Source organism: Felis catus, chromosome F1 (assembly GCF_018350175.1).
Source record: "Felis catus isolate Fca126 chromosome F1, F.catus_Fca126_mat1.0, whole genome shotgun sequence".
Lineage (NCBI taxonomy): Eukaryota > Metazoa > Chordata > Mammalia > Carnivora > Felidae > Felis > Felis catus.
Genome location: NC_058384.1, coordinates 24,394,960 through 24,416,785, shown reverse-complemented (window position 1 = coordinate 24,416,785; position 21,826 = coordinate 24,394,960). Strand labels below are relative to the sequence as shown.

Genomic DNA, 21,826 nt, shown 5'->3' with positions numbered 1-21,826 from the left:
GATAATTTTTATCAAATGGCGAGAACAGACACTAGTAATGGCAAATTTTTATGTTTTTAGATTATCATTTAGTATTTATGTTTTTAAGATTAGCCGCTAAGGGGCTGCTTATTTGCTTTTGGCACTTAATGACTGTTTAGAATATGGGGCCATCAACTGGGTCCCTTGTTATGACCATAGAAAATGTTATGACCTCCGGTCAGTGATTACTTTTGAAGGAATGGGAGAAGTGGTATTGCATATTATATATATATTTTACCATAAGCATAGTATAGTAAATATTTTAAAGGAAAAATACAGACCTTAAAAGCACAAAATGTAAAGAAGTTAATGTAAGGAAATGCCTACTTTCTCATTGATAATAATCATGTGGTTATTTTTTGATTATTTATATAATTATAATGACAAGTTATTTTCACCAACTTGTAACTGCTATCAATTTCTTATAAGACAACTACGATTTGTAAGTATTGGTTAGAATGATCTTTGAATTTAACCAAACTGGAGACAAAACGAAACAAAACAAAACACAACGCAACATGTTTTGGCTTTGGTGGGAAAATTAGGGCTCTAGGATTTGAAGCAAAGTGACCTCTGGAACCCTCACATAGCTTTTCTCATCTGCAAATTGTTTCTCAGTGTCAAGTGAAAGCATCTGTCTTCCATTGCACCAGACTTGTCTTCCCTGTTCTTATTTCGCTTTCCTGTTTCATGAAGTAGAGACAGTTTACCGTCATGAGCCTTTTACAATTAGAAAAGGCATTTCTCCAGCAATTTTCTTTTTAAAAATTTCAGCTCGATTTTGCTTCTATCTGCTCTCTGACCAGATATTTGCCTTTATATACATATAGTTGCTTTTCTCCACTCCATCTCAAACTTAGAGTGATGTCATCTTCCAGTGGTTTAAAGATTTTTTTGTTTGTTTTGGGTATCAAGTATTTTAGGATGACAGTTTTTCAAAACTGAGTTCCAAAAAAGCTCATAGGCTTATGATATTTTCGACCAACTATTAAGTGGAATTGAAGATTCTGCCTTTAGGTTTATAGTGATTTCATCTTAATCATTGAATGGCTTGTATTAGCGGTATTTGCATGGAAGGTGGCTTGTAAGCCTTGACCATGTGTTTTCAAAAGGAAGGCAGGAGTTCAACTCTAAGATATGCAGCGTGTCAGAGGTAGAGGGTTTACATATGCCTCTTGTTTTAATTCTAATGAAAAACGGCCCCACTCTACAGACTTCCAGCTCATTTTAGGGAAATTGGAAACCTATAAATGTATGAATTGTTTAAAGAAGGTATGGAGTGGAACTTTAGATTTGAAGAGGAAAAACGTGGATCAGCAGCATGATTGTCTATATAATTTGGGGGCCTAGTGCAAAATGAAAATGTAGGGCTCTTTGTCCAAAAATTAAGAAGTTCAAGGCAATGACAAAGCATTCAATCAAACCTAGGGCTCTTCTGAGCATGGTCACACCTATAAAGCCTGCCCTGGTCAGAAGTTGAGATGGGGGTGGGATGCCCAGTGGCTCAGTTGGTAGAGCTTGTGACTCTTAATCTCGGGGTTGTGAATTGGAGCCCCATGTTGGATTTAGAGATTAGTTCATAAAAAAAGACGTTGGGATGGGAGTAAGAAGAAAAAGGAACGCTCTGTTTTTTTTCCAGGATGTTTCCCTCTCTGTATCTTTTCCACTTTTACCTGGGTACTCATCAGATGTGACCATCTCTTAAGTGGCTACCATTGGACCAGTTAGCTAAGACACTGACACTTTAACTCTAATCCGTGGGGGAAAGGGCAGGAGAGGGAGGTCTCATTCTACCAGTTATGGTTGGGTGGAAGGTGAGGGTTGAAGTTCTGCTGAAGTGGCCTAGGAGAGAAAGCACAAACTTAGGAATTCTATGACTTTCTACCAGTATATTAGATGCATTGTATCTAATTTTTCATTGCCGTAAAATGGTGAAGTCTATCTTACAGGGTTATTATATGGAGTAGAGATAATGCAAAAAACCCTAGCACAGTGGCTGGTGTGCAACGGGAGCTCAATATATGTTGCATATATGGTCTTTTTTTTTTTTTTTTTTTTTTTTTTTTTTTTTTTTTTAATGAGTGAGGAGATATACTGAGGATGGGTGAAAAGACCTCAAGTCTCAGATGGGGTGAAGGATCTCAAAATGCTTGAAGAGCCTCCTAGGAGCTGGCTGCCTCCCTGCTTCCATCCTTAGTTACCCAGTGCTTTGTAATGGTTTAAAACCCAGAATTGCATCTTCTTCCCAAACAGGACAAGAAACAATCTGTGGGAAGTCAGTACACAGTAGAGTTCAGTCTCTGACACTGAAAATTTGCCAACTCTCACCCACACTCTAACGATGAGAAAGCAGCTGTGGGCAGCAGTGGAGTGAAAGCCATGGGGTCACTGGGATACATTACGCTTACAGATGTTCCATTGTTCACCCTGAGATTTTGTAGTTTGCCTGTTTTGTCCATTTAGGTTTCCGTGATATGCAAAGGATACAGCCAAAGCCATTTTATGTAGCTTTTCCACTTTGTTTTGATTTATTATTTGTTGTTTACAGTATTATCTCCAATAACAATGATGGAATTTCCTTCCCTACTTATCTGGCCTGTTTCCATTTTGCTTGTTTATTTTAATTTCCTTTTTTTGGACTGAAACCTCCACATGATTTTCCTTTGTTTATTTCCTTGCATGTATGTGTCAGCATCATTTATTAGCATATCCTCTCAGATGAACTTTGTTCATTAATTACAAAGCTTTTGTTTCCTGGTTCCTAGTAGGTTTGTATTCAGTGCTCCGTGTTTCCACGTATTGCACGATGGTTTTGGTTAGCAGTTTCCTCATCACTGCTCTCTGCAAGCAGATGGCTTGCTTTCCATGGCTTCCAGGTGGAGCATGTGAGGCTGAGAAGTAGTCTACTGCAGAAGATGCTTTTCTCAAATCCTTGGTCAATCAACCCTCCTCGTCTTATCAAGGCCAATTTCTGTTTACCTTTATTTGGACAGTAGGTTATGTGAGCATAAGACCTGCTTTTTGCAGACATGCTTAATTCCTTGAAGACATTTCCATGAAAACTAGTCTGTCGTTAACTAATGAGCAATTTCAGCTTGCACTATCAGCTGCTCGGGGATGCATGATGAACGTTAGACTTGGCTCTTCCTTATGAAGAGCATACAGCCCACTAAATCCATAAAAAAGTGAAAGAAAAGAGGTCATTTGACTTTCACATCTGTTATTTGAATATATTGGGTCTGTTGCCTCATTTTCTCTGGATTCTCATGATTTACTGAATTAGCGAATTCATCAAACATCTGTCTAGTATTTATATATGACACCATCTCTAGTGTCAAGATGCTTAAAAGACCAAAAGGTAGAAATAGAGTTGAAAGCAAAGAAATATAATAAAGTATAACAGGAGGCACAATAGAAATCTGTCCAAAGTATATAGGGAGACTAACCAAGGAGGAAAGGTCTTTATTCCCTTGGAACAGGGGTGGGAGGAGATGTCACAAACAAAGGCTAAAGGTACTAGATATATTTGAGATCCATACATATCTTCAAATGGCTGGAACAGTGGCTGAGGATGCAGCTGAGTGTGTCGGAAGAAGGGAAGTGGGGAAGCCAGACATAAAGGTCTGTGGTTGCCATTGTAAGGAGTTGGGATTTTATTCTCTAGGAAAAGTTTTAGGTGGGTGGAACATCCTTATCAGATACACATAAAAAAAAAAAAAAAAAAAAAGGATCCTGAGAAGGATAGATTCAGTGGGACTTGAATGGAGGCAAGGCGATTCCTTAGGACAGGATGGCACGGAGCAGGCATGATGTGATTCCAAACAAGCCAGTGGTGGGTGGAAAGATGTCAAGGAAGTTAGGCTTTATAGAATTGGTGTCAATTTTAAAATATTGTCTTTACAGCAACTGCTGATGAAACCGAGGCTCAGGAAGGTGATGTAGTCAATAAATATTGAGGAGAATATTTCTCCGTGCTTCCACTGCAGTTGGAAAAGATGATGATTATGGCATTTATCACACTATGATGTAAGACACCATATTGTGATTACTTGTTTATAGCTTCTTCTGCCCTGAAACATTAAGCTTCTTAAGGTTCAGAGCAAAACTACCAAATTATTTGTGTATGCCTAGCACGGAGCCTCGTATCAACAAGTACTCAGTAGATGTTTGAAGAGGAAAAGTTCTGACACCAGAGTCTCTTCCACGTGCAATACGTGACATGGAAACACGAAGGCTCCACTCAGGCTTGTCTTACACCTGCCCATTTCCCTCCCCCATCCTGAGGGGGCCAGAGCAAAGTGACAAATAGGTTTACTGGGCAGATGACGCTTTGTACTTTTCTCTAAAATTTCTATCACTTCATCCTTTCTCAAAAAGCATCCCTCCCCCAAGAAGCCTGCTTTAAAATAGCAATAATGAATATTTAAAATATGAAAAGTGGCCGTAGAAATTGATGCCTATTGTGACACTGTCTTCTGTGGTCTCGCTATCCACAAATCAAGCAGGATAATTTGCCTTCGTATCTTTCTTTTATGGTAATTAATGCTTTAACCTGGATCACACTTTATTCTTCCACACAGGTCCGTAATGCCTCCTGCCTGGCTCTTTCAAGATGGAGGAGAAACCGGTGGGAGAGCCTACTCAAGTGGTGTCTAAATTCAAACTTTCCACCAAGGGAGAGAGTGCAGGACACTGGCTGGTGGAGGACCATGCGCGGATATGGGAAGTTCTAAAGACAGAGGAGGTAAGGCAACTCTAAATGACTCAATTGGTACAATGTGGATTTTCTTAGACTTGAGACTCTAATTCTTCATGTAGTCAACACCACAGGTCAGTTTGGCAAAGTTTTATTCAGGGGCAATTGGCACACTGATGCCCAGTGAACAGTAGGTCAGGGGTGTGTCTCTTGGACATTAATAACTCCACAGTGATTTAGCCAAAACATGGCCCTGACAGGTAGGGCTTCAAATACCCAAGTAGACATTTTCCTTGTAGAATCCCACCAATCATAAATGGGAAATCAAATCATAGTGAGAAAGTTAATTCCTAAGGATCAATCATAATGTGTGGAATCATATCAATTCATTGTTTGGCAGCATGAGGCTAAGTGTATCAGTTAAGGCTCTCTGGTTGCAGGCAACAGAGATTAACTCTGACAAAGGAAAATGAGAAATTATTGGAAGGTATTGGGAGGCTCAAAGAATTGATGAGAGGTTGATGTAAACTAGACTTGGAGCTGTGCCTGTATGGTTCAGTCAGTTGAGCATCCAACTCTTGATTTCAGCTCAGGTTATGATCTCACAATTTGTGAGATCAAGCCCCATGTCAGGTTCTGTGTTTACAGTGTCGAGCCTGCTTGGGATTCTCTCTCTTTTCTCCTCTCTCTACCCCTCCCCCTGCTGACATGTGCTGTCTCTCTCTCAACATAAATAAATAAATAAACTTTAATAAAATCAATTAAAATAAAATAAGGAAAGAAAACATGAAAGAAAGAAAGAAAGAAAGAGAAGAAGGAGGAAAGAAAGAAAGAAAGAAAAAGAAAGAAAGAGGAAGGAAGGAAGGAAGGAAGGAAGGAAGGAAGGAAGGAAGGAAGGGAGGAAACTAGGCTTGGAAAGAAGGTAGGAGCCAAGTCAGCAAGAGCTGCTCAGGGTACTATTCCTGGTATAAATTCCAGTCTTTTCCCCACCCCCTCTTTATTCTTACAACTGCCAAGCTTAGTCACATGTCTTTTTCCTGGTTATTATGTAAAGAGGAAAAGAAACTTCCATGAGAAATCATTATAGCAAGTCCTCACGGCACTTGTGTGTTTGGAATCCACATCTCTAATATCCATATGTTGTGGCAGTTCTAATTTAAGAAAGTAACAGAACAACTACAGTCTTAAGCATGTGAATACTGCCCAAGCAAATGTAAACCCTGTCTGTAGGGATAGCTGCCCAAAAGTTTTGTGTTTTTTTTTTTTTTAAGGAATAAAACTCCCTAGAGAGCAGTTGAAGTCTCTACATATCCCACCCAATAAGACCAAGACAATGGTCAGATAAATGAGGTGCTGAGGGCACAAAACTTAAGGAAGCACTCACTCTTAGGTTTGTGTCCTGCACTTGCGCAAACATGAAAATTGATGCGTCCTTATATTTTGACGTGCCTTGCTTGCCTCACCCTAAGGCTGGCTCTGCCCCCCGATTTTATCCTTCTCCCCCTTTCCCCAAGGTAATCCCTCTCCTGAATTAACCTTTCATCATTCTTATGCATATTTCAATATATATAATATATACCTATTATCCACATATCCAATATGTAGTATTGATTTATATCTTTTAAGTTTTGTATAAGATTTATGTTAGGTATCTACTTTTATAGCTTGCTTTTTTTAAAAAACTTAATATTTGGTGTCTGTCTTACCTGTTTTCTGTGCTTGATATATGTGTTTCTAACTTATTCACATTTTACTGCTTTTTATTTTCTATTGATTGAATCAAATTTGTTATTTGTTATTTGTTATTCTCATTAATCTTTAGGATTTTTTTTTTCAATACAAGGTTGTAGAATACATTTATTTAGCATAGATATTTGCAAGTGGCCTGCTGGATTATAAAGTATGAAAATATTCAGTTTTATTAGTTATTATCAGATTGATTTCTAAGACGAGGACATGAGTTTATATCCCCACTAGCAGCATATGAGAATTCCCCTTGCTCCATATTCTCACCAGTTACTGATATTATCAGACCTTTAAATATTGGCTGATCTGATTGTTTTGAAATGGGATCTTCTTGTTCTAATATGAATTTTTCCATATGGATAATTAATTATCCTAGTACCATTTTTGAACATCCATAATTTCTTCTTTAGTTTGCAATGTTCTCATGTATCCTGTTTCTTTACATTCTCTCTCTGCTGATGTGATACTGCCTCAGCCTTTTAGCTTTAAAGGAAACATGGATATCTAATAGGACATGTCCCTCCACTGAATTATTGCTCTTCAAAATTGTGTTGGCTGTTTTTGGAACTTATATTTTCAATATGAATTTAGGATGAGCTTGTCGTCAAATTCTGAGAATATAAAGAAAAAGCAAAGTCTGCTGGGAACCCAATTGGGATTGAAATAAGTTTGTTGATTAATTTAGGAGTATCAACATCTTTATGATATTTAGTGAATATCTTGTCTAATTATCAGCTTTAAAGGGCATGTTTCAATATTTCACTTTGACTCTTCCACTCTTCCAGTATTTTATACTATACCACTTTGCTGTAAGATTTTCATAACTAATATTAAGGGAGTTTTTTTCTTTTCCTTTCTTTTTTTGCAAAATGTTAATTTATTTACATTGTAATATTTGATATCTACAAAATAATATACATGTAAGTTATAGAGTATGATATTAAAACAAACACTTGTGAGGTCACAACTAACTCGTATGTGGATTCTTCCAATCCTGTCCCCTTGATTCCTTTCCCTGCAAAGATAACTATTTTCTTGAAATCTATGTTTGATTGTTCTTTAGCTGTTTAAATGTTTTTATTGAATATATATGTATCTCCAAATAATATTGTTTAGTTATGTAAGCTAGTTATATAGTGTTATATATATGATATATATGATATAGATCTGACTTTGGTGACTCGCTTCTGTCACTAATGTGTTTCTAAGATTTTTAGTAGTAATTCATTAGTTTTCACTGTTGAATAATATTCCATTATGTGGTTATACAATGGTTTATTTATTCACAGTTACATTCATGGACATTTTAATTATTTAGTTTTTTGGCATTATGAACAATTTGCTATGAAGATCCTTATACATGTCTGTTCCATGGTATAAGAGTGCCTTATGTGTAAGAATCTTTCTAGGTTATTACCTATTAGGTAAATTTTGTAGTTGGGTATGTGCAAGTTCAGTTTTGCAAGTTATTGCCGTACTGCTTTCAAATAAGTACCAATTTACACTCCCACCAGCAGTGTATAACATTTATCTTATTCTACATCCTTGCCAACTTCTACAATTGTCAGATTTCTTAATTTTTTCAATCTAGTTGTTATAAAATAGAATCTCATTCTTTTACTCATCAATTCTTGATATATCTCAAGTCCATCTTAGATAATTTTTCTTTTTCCTCTCTCTTTTTTTTTTAGAGTTTACTTTTCTGAGAAACTAACTATAGCAACAGTCTTTCTTTTCTTTTTTCTTTTTGTCTGAAGATGCCTTTATTTGGAGTCTACTCTTAGAATGATAGTTTAGGTGGGTATAGAATTCTAGGTTACTTTCTTTAAGTACATTACAAATAATCCATTGTCCTCTGCCTTCCATTGTTTCTGTTGCAAACTAGCTAAAAGTCTAATTTTTATTCCTTTGGATATAATGTCTTTTATAGGTATCTAAACCTTCTCCACATTTTTGCTATTTTGTAGTTTCATTCTTCTGTGTTGAGGTGAGAATTTCTTTTTATTTAACTTCTTGGAATTCATAGGGCTTCCCAAATATGTGGATTGTTATCTTTCATCAGTCTGAAAAGATCTCTGTAATTTTCTTTTCAAATAAACAATTGTTTTTGCTTCATTTTACTTCTGTAACTCCAAGATTTATGTTTGTTTTTCTCATTCTTTGCTTATGGCCCTTAACCTCTCTCTTAGAGTTGCTATCTTTTTTTTCTCTCTGTGTGGTATTCTGATTAATTTTAAATTCTTTTAATGCACTAATTCTTTTTTCGATTGTATCTAATTTGCTCTTTAACTCAAACACTGAATTTTAAATTTCAATTATTCTGTTTTTTACTTCTAGAAGTTCTGTTCTGTTTTAAAATTTTCTGGTACTTTTTTTTAGTGTCTTGCTTTCTATTCATATTTTTATTTTTAAAGACTATTTGTCAAGAACTGTAAAGGCTATGAAATTGTATGGTATTTGCAAGTTAGCTTGCCAATGTTGTGTAGATACTGAAAAAAGACACGAGACTCTTGTCTCGGAGACAAAAGACTATTATGCACAGAAGAAACAGTAGCCAGAATGTCAGCATGTTTGTTTTGGTTCCTTATGTTGCAGTTCCTGCAGGGCCTATGTAACCGCCTCTCTAGGAAAAGATCACTGACTTTGGGAAACTTTCCAGTTTATAGTAGATAGTGAATATGCCTGCAGTTTCTCCTGGGGGGGAGGTATTACCTTATCCTTTAAAGTTGACAGTAGGCTGCAAACACAGGCCTGAAAAATGGTCTGGTAAAGATCAGCCAGACCTTGATCTTTTGGCATACAAAGCAAGCTAGGAAGAAATGAGAGACTCATGGAGGAGTGTTTCTTAACAATATTAAATATAATAAAAATAATATTAAATATAATATTCTGAGTCGGCAATGCTGATAAATGTGGGTCTTGTTATGCTATGTGTTCTTTCTGTTGGCTTTTGCACGTGATGTTTTCTTTGTGGGTTTTATGATTTTCAACTGTGGATTCATTTTTCTTGGAATGAAGGGAATTTTCTCTATAGAGAATTTGCATTTACTTCTGGGAACACTACCAACCAGAAGTCACTTTAAAGTAAATTCTTAGCTTGAGGTTTTTCAGACTACTCCATGTGAATACAGGCTGGAAGCCTGTGGATGAGTATATTTGTGGTATTAGTTCCAAGGGGAAATGATTCCCTCCTCCCCAACCCACCCCTCCCCAACCCACCCAACCCTGCCCCTATTCATATTTTAAGATAAGTAATTTTCCTGGTGCTGTCATGGAGGGCATGTCTTTCTTAGTTCACCTTAATGTGGAGGGAATCACATTTTGGGGTCCTAGTTTTATGCAGTGGAATTTCCTGTAGATTCTCTCTCTTGAGCCAGCCCTGGATTTTGTCTGTTTTCTGTGTGTTGTTTAAAGTAATAAAACCTGTATTAGTTAGAGGAACACTAATGCTGTATCAAACACAGTCAAAATTTTAAGTGGCTTCACACAATAAAAGTTTATTTCTTAATCACATAATAGACCAATACTTGAGTTCATTCTTAAAGGAAAAGCATAAATTATCCCAGCAAATGGGATTTTAGAAGAAGAATGGGAGAAAATATTCCTGGAAGACAGAAAAGTGTGTAAAAGGCAGTATTAGAGAGAATGTACTGCAGTTTGGAGCATTTGTAGCACAAAAGGGATGGCAAGAGATGAAACTGAGAGGGACCAAGTAATGAAAAGTCTTATGTGCTCTCAGAAACTCAGAAATTATCTTGTGGGCCTTGGGAAGTCAATGAAGCGTTTTAGGTGGCGCTAGTGGCATGGTTGGATTTGTTTTTTAGGGGGTGCCTGGGTGGCTCAGTCAGTTAAGCATCTGATTTTGGCTCAGGTCATGATCTTGTGGTTTGTGAGTTTGAGCCTCACTTGGGCTCTGTGCTGACAGCTCGGAGCCTGGAGCCTGCTTCAGATTCTGTGTCTCCCCCTCTCTCTGCCCCTCCTCTGCTCATGCTCTGTCTCTCTCTGTCTCAAAAATAAATAAAAACATTAAAAAATGTTTTAAAAAAAGGATCTGTTATTTAGAAATGTTACTCTGTCAGACATGTGAAGGATGGCTCGAACACTCTGAAACCTTCTAGTTCACCTTGGTCTCTTTCTTTTTTATCTACATTGTGCTAATCTGTGCTCAATGGGGGAATTATGTGGGGTTGTTCTTTTTTCAGGATGGGGACTCTCTCACTTCAACTAAACAGTCTGTCCTTAAGATCATGTTCATTAGTTTTAATTCTACAGCGCTATAAACCCAAAGCACTGGCATACTGCTGGACACAGGTTGAAATAAAAACCTGATTAATTGATGAATCGTTTTCATAGTATTTATGTGACCATATAATCATTATTTCTCAGTAGTATGGTAATATGTTGTTTCTCTCAATTGTAACATCCACCAAAATATTGCCGTCTGTGAGTACAGAGGTGATTCATTTGATTCACCATAAAATAGCACTAAGTAGTGGTGATTTTTTTTTTTTTTTTTTGGTCGTTGCTGATTGAATTTTCATTGAGTCATCTGCCATGCCACTGGACTTATCTGTATCCAATGTTTTACATTTGTGAGAAGGCTGCCAAGATAAGCAATGTTATCTGTGGCTATGGAACAGAGATGTTCTCTGTGTGAAATGAAACTAGTGAATGCCTGTATGGAGACTGGACATCTGACCTCTTCCTCTCTATCCAGCTCAGGAATGGGGCCCCACATTGTAACATCACATTCTTGGAGGAAGAAATAGTAATGTGTTCATCGTGCATGCTTTGGAGATTAAATCACACTCATCTGAGGGACAGGAAGAGAGAGAATTAAAATACAAAAGTAGATGACAATTTGGATAAGCAGTAGGGGTGCATTGCAGTAATCTTTTTAGAGCCAGCTCTTTGTTGAGCCTAAAGGCTATGGTTCGATGACAGAATTAGGGTTCTTCTTTGGGATTCTGAATGAATTTCTTTTAAGCTCTGCCACAAATTTTAGTGTGAGGCAATGGGATAGAAATGTCCTGCTTAGGAAGTTATTAATATATAAAAATGCCTTGAAGTATTTTTGCTGGAATGAATAAAGTGGATGTATCATCAGTAGCAGGAAATGGAATTTTGAGACTGAATAATATTCAATTGGGGTTTGTAGGGGAGGGAAAATATCATTGATTGAGCACCTTCCCTGGGTCAAGAATTATATATAGTTGGCACTTTTATATCCATTAATATATTTAATGGTCACAGCCAAAGGTATATATTTCATAAGGATTTTGAAGATTAGAGATTAAGGCATATGCTCACAGATACATATGGTAAGTGGCAGAGTAACATTCAAACTCAAGTTTGTCTCTCTTCATTTGTATACTCTTATTTACTCATGAAGTTGTCTACCAAAGTTGTTTATTTTTCTTTTTAATATATGAAATTTATTGTCAAATTGGTTTCCATACAACACCCAGTGCTCATCCCAAAAGATGCCCTCTTCAATGCCCATCACCCACCCTCCCCTCCCTCCCACCCCCCCATCGGCCCTCAGTTTGTTCTCACTAAAGTTGTTTAAATCAATCTGATTCTACATTTGGTTTCCTTGCCCAGACTTTAACTCATCCTGGCCAGGGCACACAGCGTCCTTAGCTCAATAAATGCTACCAGGCTTGCTTTCATAGAGCTTGGCTCTGCAACGTCTGGTGGGAGTAAACACCAATGTACCCACCGACTCATAGCTTTCTTCATTCCTCAGAGTGCTGTCCCCGTGTGTGTGCCTGGGCTTCCATCTCCGTTCTCTCGTATAATATCCCAGGGTCTCATGGAGGCTGCACCCGGCCCTTAACCTCATCCTATTGAAATGGAGCCCTAAAACTCTGCTAAACTCTTTGTAGCGCTCATTTCTGCACAGCAGAGCTCTGCTCTACATGCTCCAAGCTGTTGATTGGGGCCCAATTGTGAACAGTCCGATTGTTTGGAAGCTGGATTTTTTCACCCATTTCCTGAGCTCTTGTTGCTTCCTTGGACATTAAAACCTGTCAGAATCACATCAGTGTTTTCCTATGCCCTTGAGACACTGCTCACCAAACAGGTTATTACCATGGGGCACACACTTTTTATCAAGGGGTCCCTCTAGCTCCAATCTACCAAATTTGTAGCTTCTTATTTTTATCCATCGGCTCTTGTTGCCAGAGCCCCACGTCGCCCAGTGTAAGACCGTTTGAGTTACGGCACAAGACATTTTGAATAAGTTTCACAGTCTAAACCACGGGGTGGGGGATGGGGACATTCTGGATATCAAAACTTTCATTGTAGTTACATTTCAGTGTTGGTGTGAAAAGGTGCTTATGTATCACCTCTTCACAGAAGATATCCTTGACCCCTCTGGTCAGGGTTAGTGACCACGCTGTGTGGTCTCACAACACCTCTGCTTATCTACCTTGTAAGACCCATCAAATGAAAGGTACTTGTATTTATATATTGCTGTCTCCCAAACTAGAATGTCAGCTCCTCAAGGCCAGAGCCTCTGTCATATTCACCTATATATGCCCAATACTATTTACAGTGTTTGGCACATAGTGGGTACTTAATAAATATTGAATACAGAAAGTATACAGAGGGACTAAGAACGCGGACTCTGGAACCAGACTTGCTATGTGAACTTGTCACATTTCTTAATCTCTCTGTACTTCAATTTCTTCATCTATAAAAATGATATTCTAGTAAGATTGTTGTGAGAATGAATTGAATTATAATGTGTATAATGCTTAGAATAGTGCCTTCTACATAATAAGCAATAGATGTAGACTTCTATTGGGGAATGAATCTGTGAGGAGGGCGGAGTACAAAGTGTTACACTATATTGGCCTATCAGTTGTACAGTAGTTGCTTTTACTCCTGCTATCAGAATTTAGGATTTCCCCGCATTTTGGAAGTCCCCACACTCCAGGAGCCTTTCTATGTGGTTAAATGACTATAGAAACTTGAACTGATGGACACGATTGCCTGACTCTAATGAGACTACCCTCACTAAAGTTCCTACAGAGTGATCCTTCAGGCAGGAAGACAGTCAACCCAACTGAATGGCATTGTGTTGAGATACACAAATAATTTTGGGGTAGTGGTCAGATGTGTGTGTTTTAGAACCACTTAGCTTCCTCCCCCCTTACCCTGTGTGTGAGGTGTGCCCCTCAGGGGCAGTGGCCAAGAATCAGAGAGGACAGGCTAGGTTCTAAAGCTTGTGTTATACTGGCTGCTGATTCAAGTTGCTCAGGTGATGATTTGAGTGGGAAAGCAAACCCTTCTAAGATGATAAAATAAGACAGGATTGATATGAAGATAGCTTTCTCCTGTAAAAATCTCGTAGACACTTTGTAACCAATTTAGCCTGCTCTGTTTGGCTCCCAGTTCTAGAACAAACCCTGCGTTCACTATACCAGACATGAACATTTCTTTGCATTTTGATAGAGAGTACAGGAAACTCTAGGTAAATTTAGGAAGGAGGGAAGGAAGGAGGGAAGGAAGAAAGGAAGGAAGGAAGGAAGGAAGGAAGGAAGGAAGGAAGGAAGGAAGGAAGGAAACCAGTTTCTTGAGGGCCTCAAAGTCTTTCATTCATGGGGCTTGCATTCATGGGGATCTTAAATCTCCAAGAAAAAGTTTGCAAAGCAGTTTTGTTTCAGGCCATTGTTTTCCACAATGTGTTCACTGTAAACTTCAGGATCTCTTTTTATTCCCTTGAAAACCCCATTGTGTCAGGAGAAGCTTGGCATGAGGCAGTAAACAGGCAGGGGATGGGGGAGAAGAGCTTACCAACTGAAATTGTTCCTATGAAAGGGAAAGGAAGTGTCTTCAGTCCTTTAATCCCATTTCCCCTTTTAGGATGCAAATACGAGGAAGAAATGACATTATTTAAATTTGTTCTTGGATTATAAATGTAGAGTGTTGGGGAGAGGTTGCATGTCTTCCCACCACAGTGACTAACTATTTTAAAGGCCCATCCTTTCTCAGGGGCCCAGGAGAGGAAACAGTTGAAATCCTTCGCTATGAACTCTTCTTCTGTGACCTGGAATCTGAGATATTCACCTGATTTACTTAATGGAAATCCTGATCTAGGACTGTCAGGAAACTTTATAGATGAAGAAAATTTCAGTGAGGTAAAGATTGAGGGGTGGGGCATTGCTGATTGTAAAAGATGAGCACCCTTTAAAGAATTTAATTCCGATGTCAGTAGCCCCAATGTCTTTACACATCGTGCTGTTCTCTCTGTTTAGAGTGCCCTTCCTTCCCCTTTCCTAGTTGGCATTTACTCATTCCTCAGACTCTAGGAATTGTCTTCCATCTCCACAGACCATGTTGTGTGCCCTTGCCATTTTCCCCTTACTCTTTTTTAGAAAGCCCTTGGTGTCCTCTTTATATACATTTGTCACATTATATGGCAAATGCTTATTTCAGAATCTTTTCTAGTGTACAATGAGCTCCTAACAGGAGGAACTGTGTCTGTCTTATTCAGATTACATCACTGCAGTGTTGAGATGTTGGTTGAATGAACTAATGAATGAACAAAGGAACGGACAGATAAACCACCATCTCACATGTTGATAAGAGCACCTGAGAACACCCAAGTGACAGAATTTGGCAGGGGCGGGGGGTGGGGGTAGGGGTTGGTTGGTGATATTTTCTCTGATATAAAAGGGTAGACCCAAGGCCCAGAACTGTATGTGGTATCCTGTGGTTTGTACTTGCCAATAAGAGGAGCCCATTACAATTTTATTGGATTTCTGAGAAATAAACAACATACGCGTTTGGTAAAAATACAGTGACAATAAAAGCAAATAGCTTGATGAAAGGAGTCCTCAGTAAGCTGAATACCCTCTCCTCCCACTCTTGTTCACCCTTATGGTCAAATCGTGTTTACAAACGAACTCACTGTTGCCTCAAAACTTTCATCTGAAGTAGGATGAATGCAGCCCAAGAACAGATCTGAATTGTTTCAGAGTAAAAATGTTGATCAGGGAAGCTAAAAATGGCAGAGACTGGAAACATTGTGATGGAAGAATCATGCCATATCAAGGTGGGAGGAGATGTTATTTTTAAGGCGTTGTTGCGGGTGGTAGATCTGTGAAAGCAAAAGCCGGAGCCAGGATTTCAACTGGGAGTCCAGTAGTATTACAATTTGCTAAGAGAAGTTCAAAGTACTGACAACACTGACACAGAAGGCCAGTGATTCCCACATGCACAGGACTTACTGGCAGAAATGTAGCAAGTCTCTTGATACAAAGTATACACACAAGGACAAACCATCCCTTTTGGGCAGGGAGCAAGGTGTCATCCCTTTGCTTTCTTTTTTTTTTTAAGTTTGTTTGTTTGTTTGTTTATTTTGAGAGAGATCAAGACAGAGCAAGTGAGGGAGGGGCAGAGAGAGAGAGAGAGAGAGGGAGAGAATCTCAAGCAGGCTCATGCTCTCAGTGCAGAGCCTGTCAGGGGGCTTGAACTCATGAAACTGTGAGATCATGACCTGAGCCAAAACCAAGAGTCAGACGCTTAACTGACTGAGCCACCCAGGCGCCCAATGGTGGCATCCCCTTTTCTGAAGGGAGGCAGGGACCACATGGAGGAAGATGCAGAGGCTTAACTAGGTCACACTGGAACTATAGAGCCATGCAGGTGCTGACCGTTAAGCAACCGTAAGAATTTGAACTGAGGGGCGGCTGGGTGGCTCAGTGGGTTAAGTGTCCAACTCTTGATTTCAGCTCAGGTCATGATCTCACTGTTCGTGAGTTCGAGTTATGCGTTCGGCTCTACGCTGAGCAGAACCTGGTTGGGAGTCTCTCTCTTCCACTCTCTCTGCCCCTACCCACCCCAGTCAGCATAAATAAACTTAAAAAAAAATTTGAACTGAGAGCTGAGAAGATATATGGAGAAAAGAGCCACATTATTCATCCCTAGGTTTCATTTTTTTTCAATTGTGAACACAAAAACACCGGACACTGTAGAAATCATAAGTGACAGCCAGCTTTAAAATATGACTCTTAAATATCTAGTCACCTTGTAAAATCTTTTCATGTCACAACCAGTCATTGTAGAAATAGGAGAAACTTTCTGGGGCTATCTAGTCAGAATGTAGCGTGTCTGTTAGTCATCTTTAACCAGTCGGGGGCCTATTCAGTCTCTTAATGCTATTTTCTCACTGCTTCCATGGTTGCATGTTTCTTTTGCAGTGAAGAAACATCCGTGGCATTATGCCACCCTTAATTCTTATTCTTTAGCTAAATTAACCAGAATGCTAGTGAATGCAGTGCCCCGATTCACTTAATTTTCTGCACATTTATGAGATAGTGGCACATGACCCATAGTAAGCACTTAATTGACATTTTTAAATGATTGGGTACCTATCATATGTGAAAGTGTTATTTCTTGCTCAAAAAGTGCAAGCTCCTTCCAGACATGATAGGATTTGAGGATTTAGGCAATAAAGAGGAAAGCCTTCTGGATTTTGGATTTAGCTAGCATTTGGTTTGAATGTGGGAGCAACATTTACTGGATGTATTATCTTGGGCAGTAGTTAATCCCCTATGCTTCCGTTTCTTCGTCTATACAGTGTGGATAATATTCTTTGGGAGGGGGTTGAATATACAACATGTATGAACCATGTAGGACAATGATTAGCACATAGCAAGTGCTTGATAATATTATTTCCATTTTTCTCTCTGTAGTTAACTCAGGACTGATCACAGAACCATTTGAGTTTTGGCCCTTTGGAAAGTCTTGAATAGAGTGAAATTAATATGCAAAACTGTTAACATTTGTCAATTACAGATGGTCATAATAATGAGCATGATTATATCTATTTCTATTTCTGTGTATGTTTTACAATTCTGAAAATTAAAGCAAAAGTAAATAAGTAAAAAAATAAAGTGACAGATATCATTAAATAAAACATCTAAAATAAATTAATTTCTACCTTAGTAAATAAAGAATAGTGAATTATTTACTCAATAAATATTTGTTCATAGTTCAGTTGTTCAATAAATATTTGTTGAGTAAATACTATGAACAGGACTGATGTCTTACGGAGTTTACAGTCCAGGGGGAATACAGATTAAAACAAACATAAAGGCATCATACATGTGATCAGGAAAGTAAAGGGGAGATACAGGGTTGTAAGGGGTCACATAGGAGGCCTATTTTGCCTGAATTTGGGAGGTTAGGGAAAGCTAAGAGTAATTAATGATGTGTACGAGTACGTGACGTATAAAGCAAGACGTGGAGAGTGAACAGGGTGAACTACACCAAGAGTTGCGGGTGGGGAGGGAAGTCCTTTGCACACGAAGAGGGAAAAGCATGTGCAAGGGCATAGAGGCTAGAAGGGGTGGGGGGCGAAGAGTGCTTCAATACGGATGGAAGATAGGCTTCAAAGAAGAAGTGGTAGGGGGAGATGAGGCTTGAAAGGAGGTCAGGGGCAGATCGTGAAGGGCCATAGAAGTTTCATGCCTCCTGGGGAAAGTCTGCCCACCAAAATATCCAGACCTTTGTCTGCCACTGTGGGTGGCAGTCTCCATTTTTGTGCCGATGTTCTTGGTGCTTAGGAACTGATAATTCAGTGCTTGAAGTGTGATGGAATGCTGTGTTTTCTGGGGAGCCTGAAATCATGCCGCTGCTATTTTTAGTGGACAGAAACTTACTCTAAGTGCTTCAGGTGAATAAAATGAGTACAAGAAGTTCTGTTTCTTACATATTTTCAACTTAAGAACGTCCACAGATGGATTGAAGCTATCCTGAGCTGCAGTACGTTTCTGCCTGCCATCAACAGATTACTAGCAGTGGGTTGTTTAATGTCCTCCTGGCCTTAACAGAAAAACAGACTTGAAGATAGCCTTTGGGAACCTAACTTGTAAGTAGATGAGCTTTGTAATAAAAAGTTAACGCTGTCTTATTTTTCTTGGACTGCTGGTGTCCTCTTGCATCAGATGGATTAATGTTTGTGTCCCTGATCTTGAGGTTAACTAGAGTTTTTGAAAGTAATAAAAATTTTTACAATCTGCAAGATTTTTCTTTTAACAAAACCAATGGCATTTGTCCATTATCCTATGGAACTAGCACAAATAGCGTTTGGTTTGGAGACTCTGGAATATAGTTGCCCTGGGGCAGAAATGAAGAAGAGTCATTACATTCTAATGACAGTCATTCACAATATCTGATCGTGTTCAAACACAGGACCATTACACATGGTTCCATAATGGAAAATAAACGGGGCAGACAATTCAGTATACACAAACCATCTGGTGACCTTGCCAGTGACTCCTCAGAGAGGGAGTTGATAGGAAAACTGATGATCTGAGATTATGATTTGCCCAAAGTTGGAGAATAACATCATTAAACTTGAATTCCCAACTGTTGCTTCATGCACTTGGTTTTTCACAATTTTGTAAGATTCTCAAGCATCCTAAGCTTTGCCAACTCTGGTTGCATGATAAAGCTCCTGGCTGCTTTATTTTAATTTGGGAGTATACTTTTTATTGTCACTTGAATTTTTCATGATGACAGTGTTCCCTTCCTTCACTCCCTGCCTTGACCTGCCTCTTTCCCTCATTAATATTGAAAGAATTAACATTAAATTTAAAAGTGGGACTTTTGAAGGAGTAGATTATCTTTATAGTTTGTTATATGTGTCCAAGAAAAAAAATCCTTAAGCTATAACTCTGGGTAGCATTTTTCTTTCCTCCAGTTCCATTTTTTTTTTCTTATTTAATGTGATCAGTAGTTCAAAGCAGAATCTATTCTTGGCTCCGTTTCCACCCCACTAGTTTTGACTTTTAGATGTATATGTGGAGTCTTGTTCTCAGAGGAAGATCTAAGGAGCCCCTGTTATAAGCATGGGGTTAACCACCATAAGGCACAGCTGGTGCAAATCAGCATGATGCAGCAATAGCTCTGGCAGAGCCTGTGTTTAGGATTAAATAGTAAAGGAGAAAAGGGGCCCTGTCCTATAGGATAGAGAAGAAGGGAAAAGCTAAGAAGGGAGAAGGGGGGATATCGAAGATAAATAAAAGAGGGAAGACGTCAAGAGAATGGGGGTTTTCCTAGTGACCTCATAAACAAGTAGTAAGGAAGAGGAACCACATAGTATGTAAGATATATTAAATAAAATGGTGTTCATATATAATGCTTCATGGTTTGGAGAGATTTGGGGGCATCTTATTTTAGAGAGTATGTTCCAGGTCTTTCGGGGGTAAACAGAAGAACTGTGGATAGCTTGATAGCCCATGAAGAACTGGGTAAGATTCTTGAAAGATGTTGGAAAGAATAGAAATTCTAGAAAGGGAAGAGGGTGTGGACTCCATAGCTCAGATTCTCTGTACACAGTCTCATTTGATGTATGGCTTTCATGGTTCAACCATGCCTTAGATTTTGAACAAAGATATACATGGTCAGCATAAGTCTCTCTGGGTAGGGTGACATACTTTCTGAGATCATTAAAAACAGGCTCAACCCTGTTTCAGATTCTGTGTCTCCCTCTCTCTGACCCTCCCCTGTTCATGCTCTGTCTCTCCCTGTCTCAAAAATAAATAAAAACGTTAAAAAAAAATTAAAAAAAAAAAAAAACAGGCTTAACCTCCAGAGAATTAGTTATTAGTTATAGCTCTCCCTGAGGCCTGGCTTCAGTGCTTCTTTGAGGGCAAATTCCAGCCCCCTGGCAGAACTGTATACCTGGCACTGTGGATCTAGGAGCCTCCAGTAGACTTCTTTTGCCAGTCTTTCAGGGGACACCTGTAGGTAATTGAAAGCAACAGAGAAGGCAAGACTCCCTCCTCCCCTAGTGGACAGACTCATGTTCTAAGTGAGCAGTGTGGCTGCCCATTTTCTGGAATCAGGGATTAAGAGTGGTGATTCTTATTTGTGGCATTGCAAACTTTGCTTATCTTGAGATCAGAGAGCTTAAGGTTGCAGATGTACTCAGATTTCAAAGTATGTAAGATGGCCCCCAAGGCTAATTCTAGGTCAAGGGGAGTATGTCAGATAGTCCCCAAGGCTAATTCTAGGTCTTTATATGTGCTTCAGATATGAGGGCATATGGTATTTCAGATACTGTTTATGTGTGCACATTACATTGGAGAAACTTCAAAAACAAGGAGATAGGTAAAAGCCTGAGGAAAGAGTTTGTAAATTTGTTTCTTTTTATGAGTGCTGGAAATGTATCATTGTTGGGTTCTGTGACCCAACTGGGGTGGGGGGGGGAAGGTATTTAATACATAGTGTGTGGGTGAAAGGGAAGAACTGGGGCAATTCCAGGGACTATCAATTAATAGAAGAAAAAAATCAGTATCTAATTAGTGTGAAAAATACTCAGATCAAATACTCAGATCAAAAAATACTCAGAACTAAAATGTTCATTCAGTTTAGTTTTTATGTAAAATACTTAGTGAGATATAAAGGGTATAGAATTTGGTCCTGATTTCCTCCCCGGGGGAATACCTGTAAACAAGTAGGACAGCCTTTACATGCTAAAGGAAATGATTTTATTTAAGAATTATCTTAGTGGGAAAATGGGTTTGTTGTCAGTAGGACAGCTTTCTGAAGAAGAAATGGGATCTCTCTGAATATGCAGCTATTTGCTGTCTGATGACCAGTCTGGCAGTTGTGTGGGATCATTGAAGTCTGCTTGGTGTTAATGTTCTTGATCTCTTTGGAACAGACACTAGGGGATGTTAATTTTAACATTGTTGACATGTTCTGTGTCATTTTTCCAGGAGCATGATAAATTTGAACTAACACATCTATTTTACTTTGGATCAGTACTCCTTGCCATCAAGGGCATCCATTTTTGAAACAGATGTTTGGGTTGAGGGATGCAGGATGTGGCCATGAAACAGATAGAAACTAATTGGCCCTCAGGGTGAATAAGCTCATGACCTCAGCCTCCTTAGCCCTGTGCTGTACCTAGCTGAAGTAACCTGCCCTGGGGGGGGGGGGGGGGGAGTTCATTTCCCTGAAGAAGCTCCAGTATTTGGAAATTATCCAACAATGCTTGTAAAGTTGCTGACCCACCCTTTTCTGCCCTAATATTGAATGACTGGATGGTTGAGAGAGAAGAGGGGAAAATTTCATGCTTACCCTGGGACTGGTGATCCTGGGATCAGCCTCAGGTAGAAAATAATGTTAAAGTCATGCTCTTTTATCAGATTCGTATCTAAGCCAGTGTCAGTGGATATTTTACTCAGGTAAATGTTGACAAACTTGCTCCATAATGAAAGCCCCGGAGGTGGATTTGGGCCAATGGAAAACCTCCAGGTACGTCACAAACAAACGTTGTGTGACAGGTGAGACTTACCATACGATAGACTCTTTTGAGTCTCAGTCTTGCCTTATCTC

The 21,826-nt window shown here is 38.9% G+C and overlaps 1 protein-coding gene across 2 annotated transcripts in view; it reads left to right on the top strand.

Moving 5' to 3' along the window:
* The window catches only part of RGL1 (ral guanine nucleotide dissociation stimulator like 1), a 259,274-nt gene that overhangs the window by 91,911 nt on the left and 145,537 nt on the right, over nt 1–21,826 (top strand). For both annotated transcript variants that reach the window (XM_045048923.1, XM_011291000.4), the window contains exon 2: nt 4,602–4,765. In XM_045048923.1, the coding sequence (XP_044904858.1) occupies nt 4,634–4,765 (132 nt within the window). In that variant the 5' untranslated portion in view covers nt 4,602–4,633. The remainder of the gene's footprint in view (nt 1–4,601; nt 4,766–21,826) is intronic.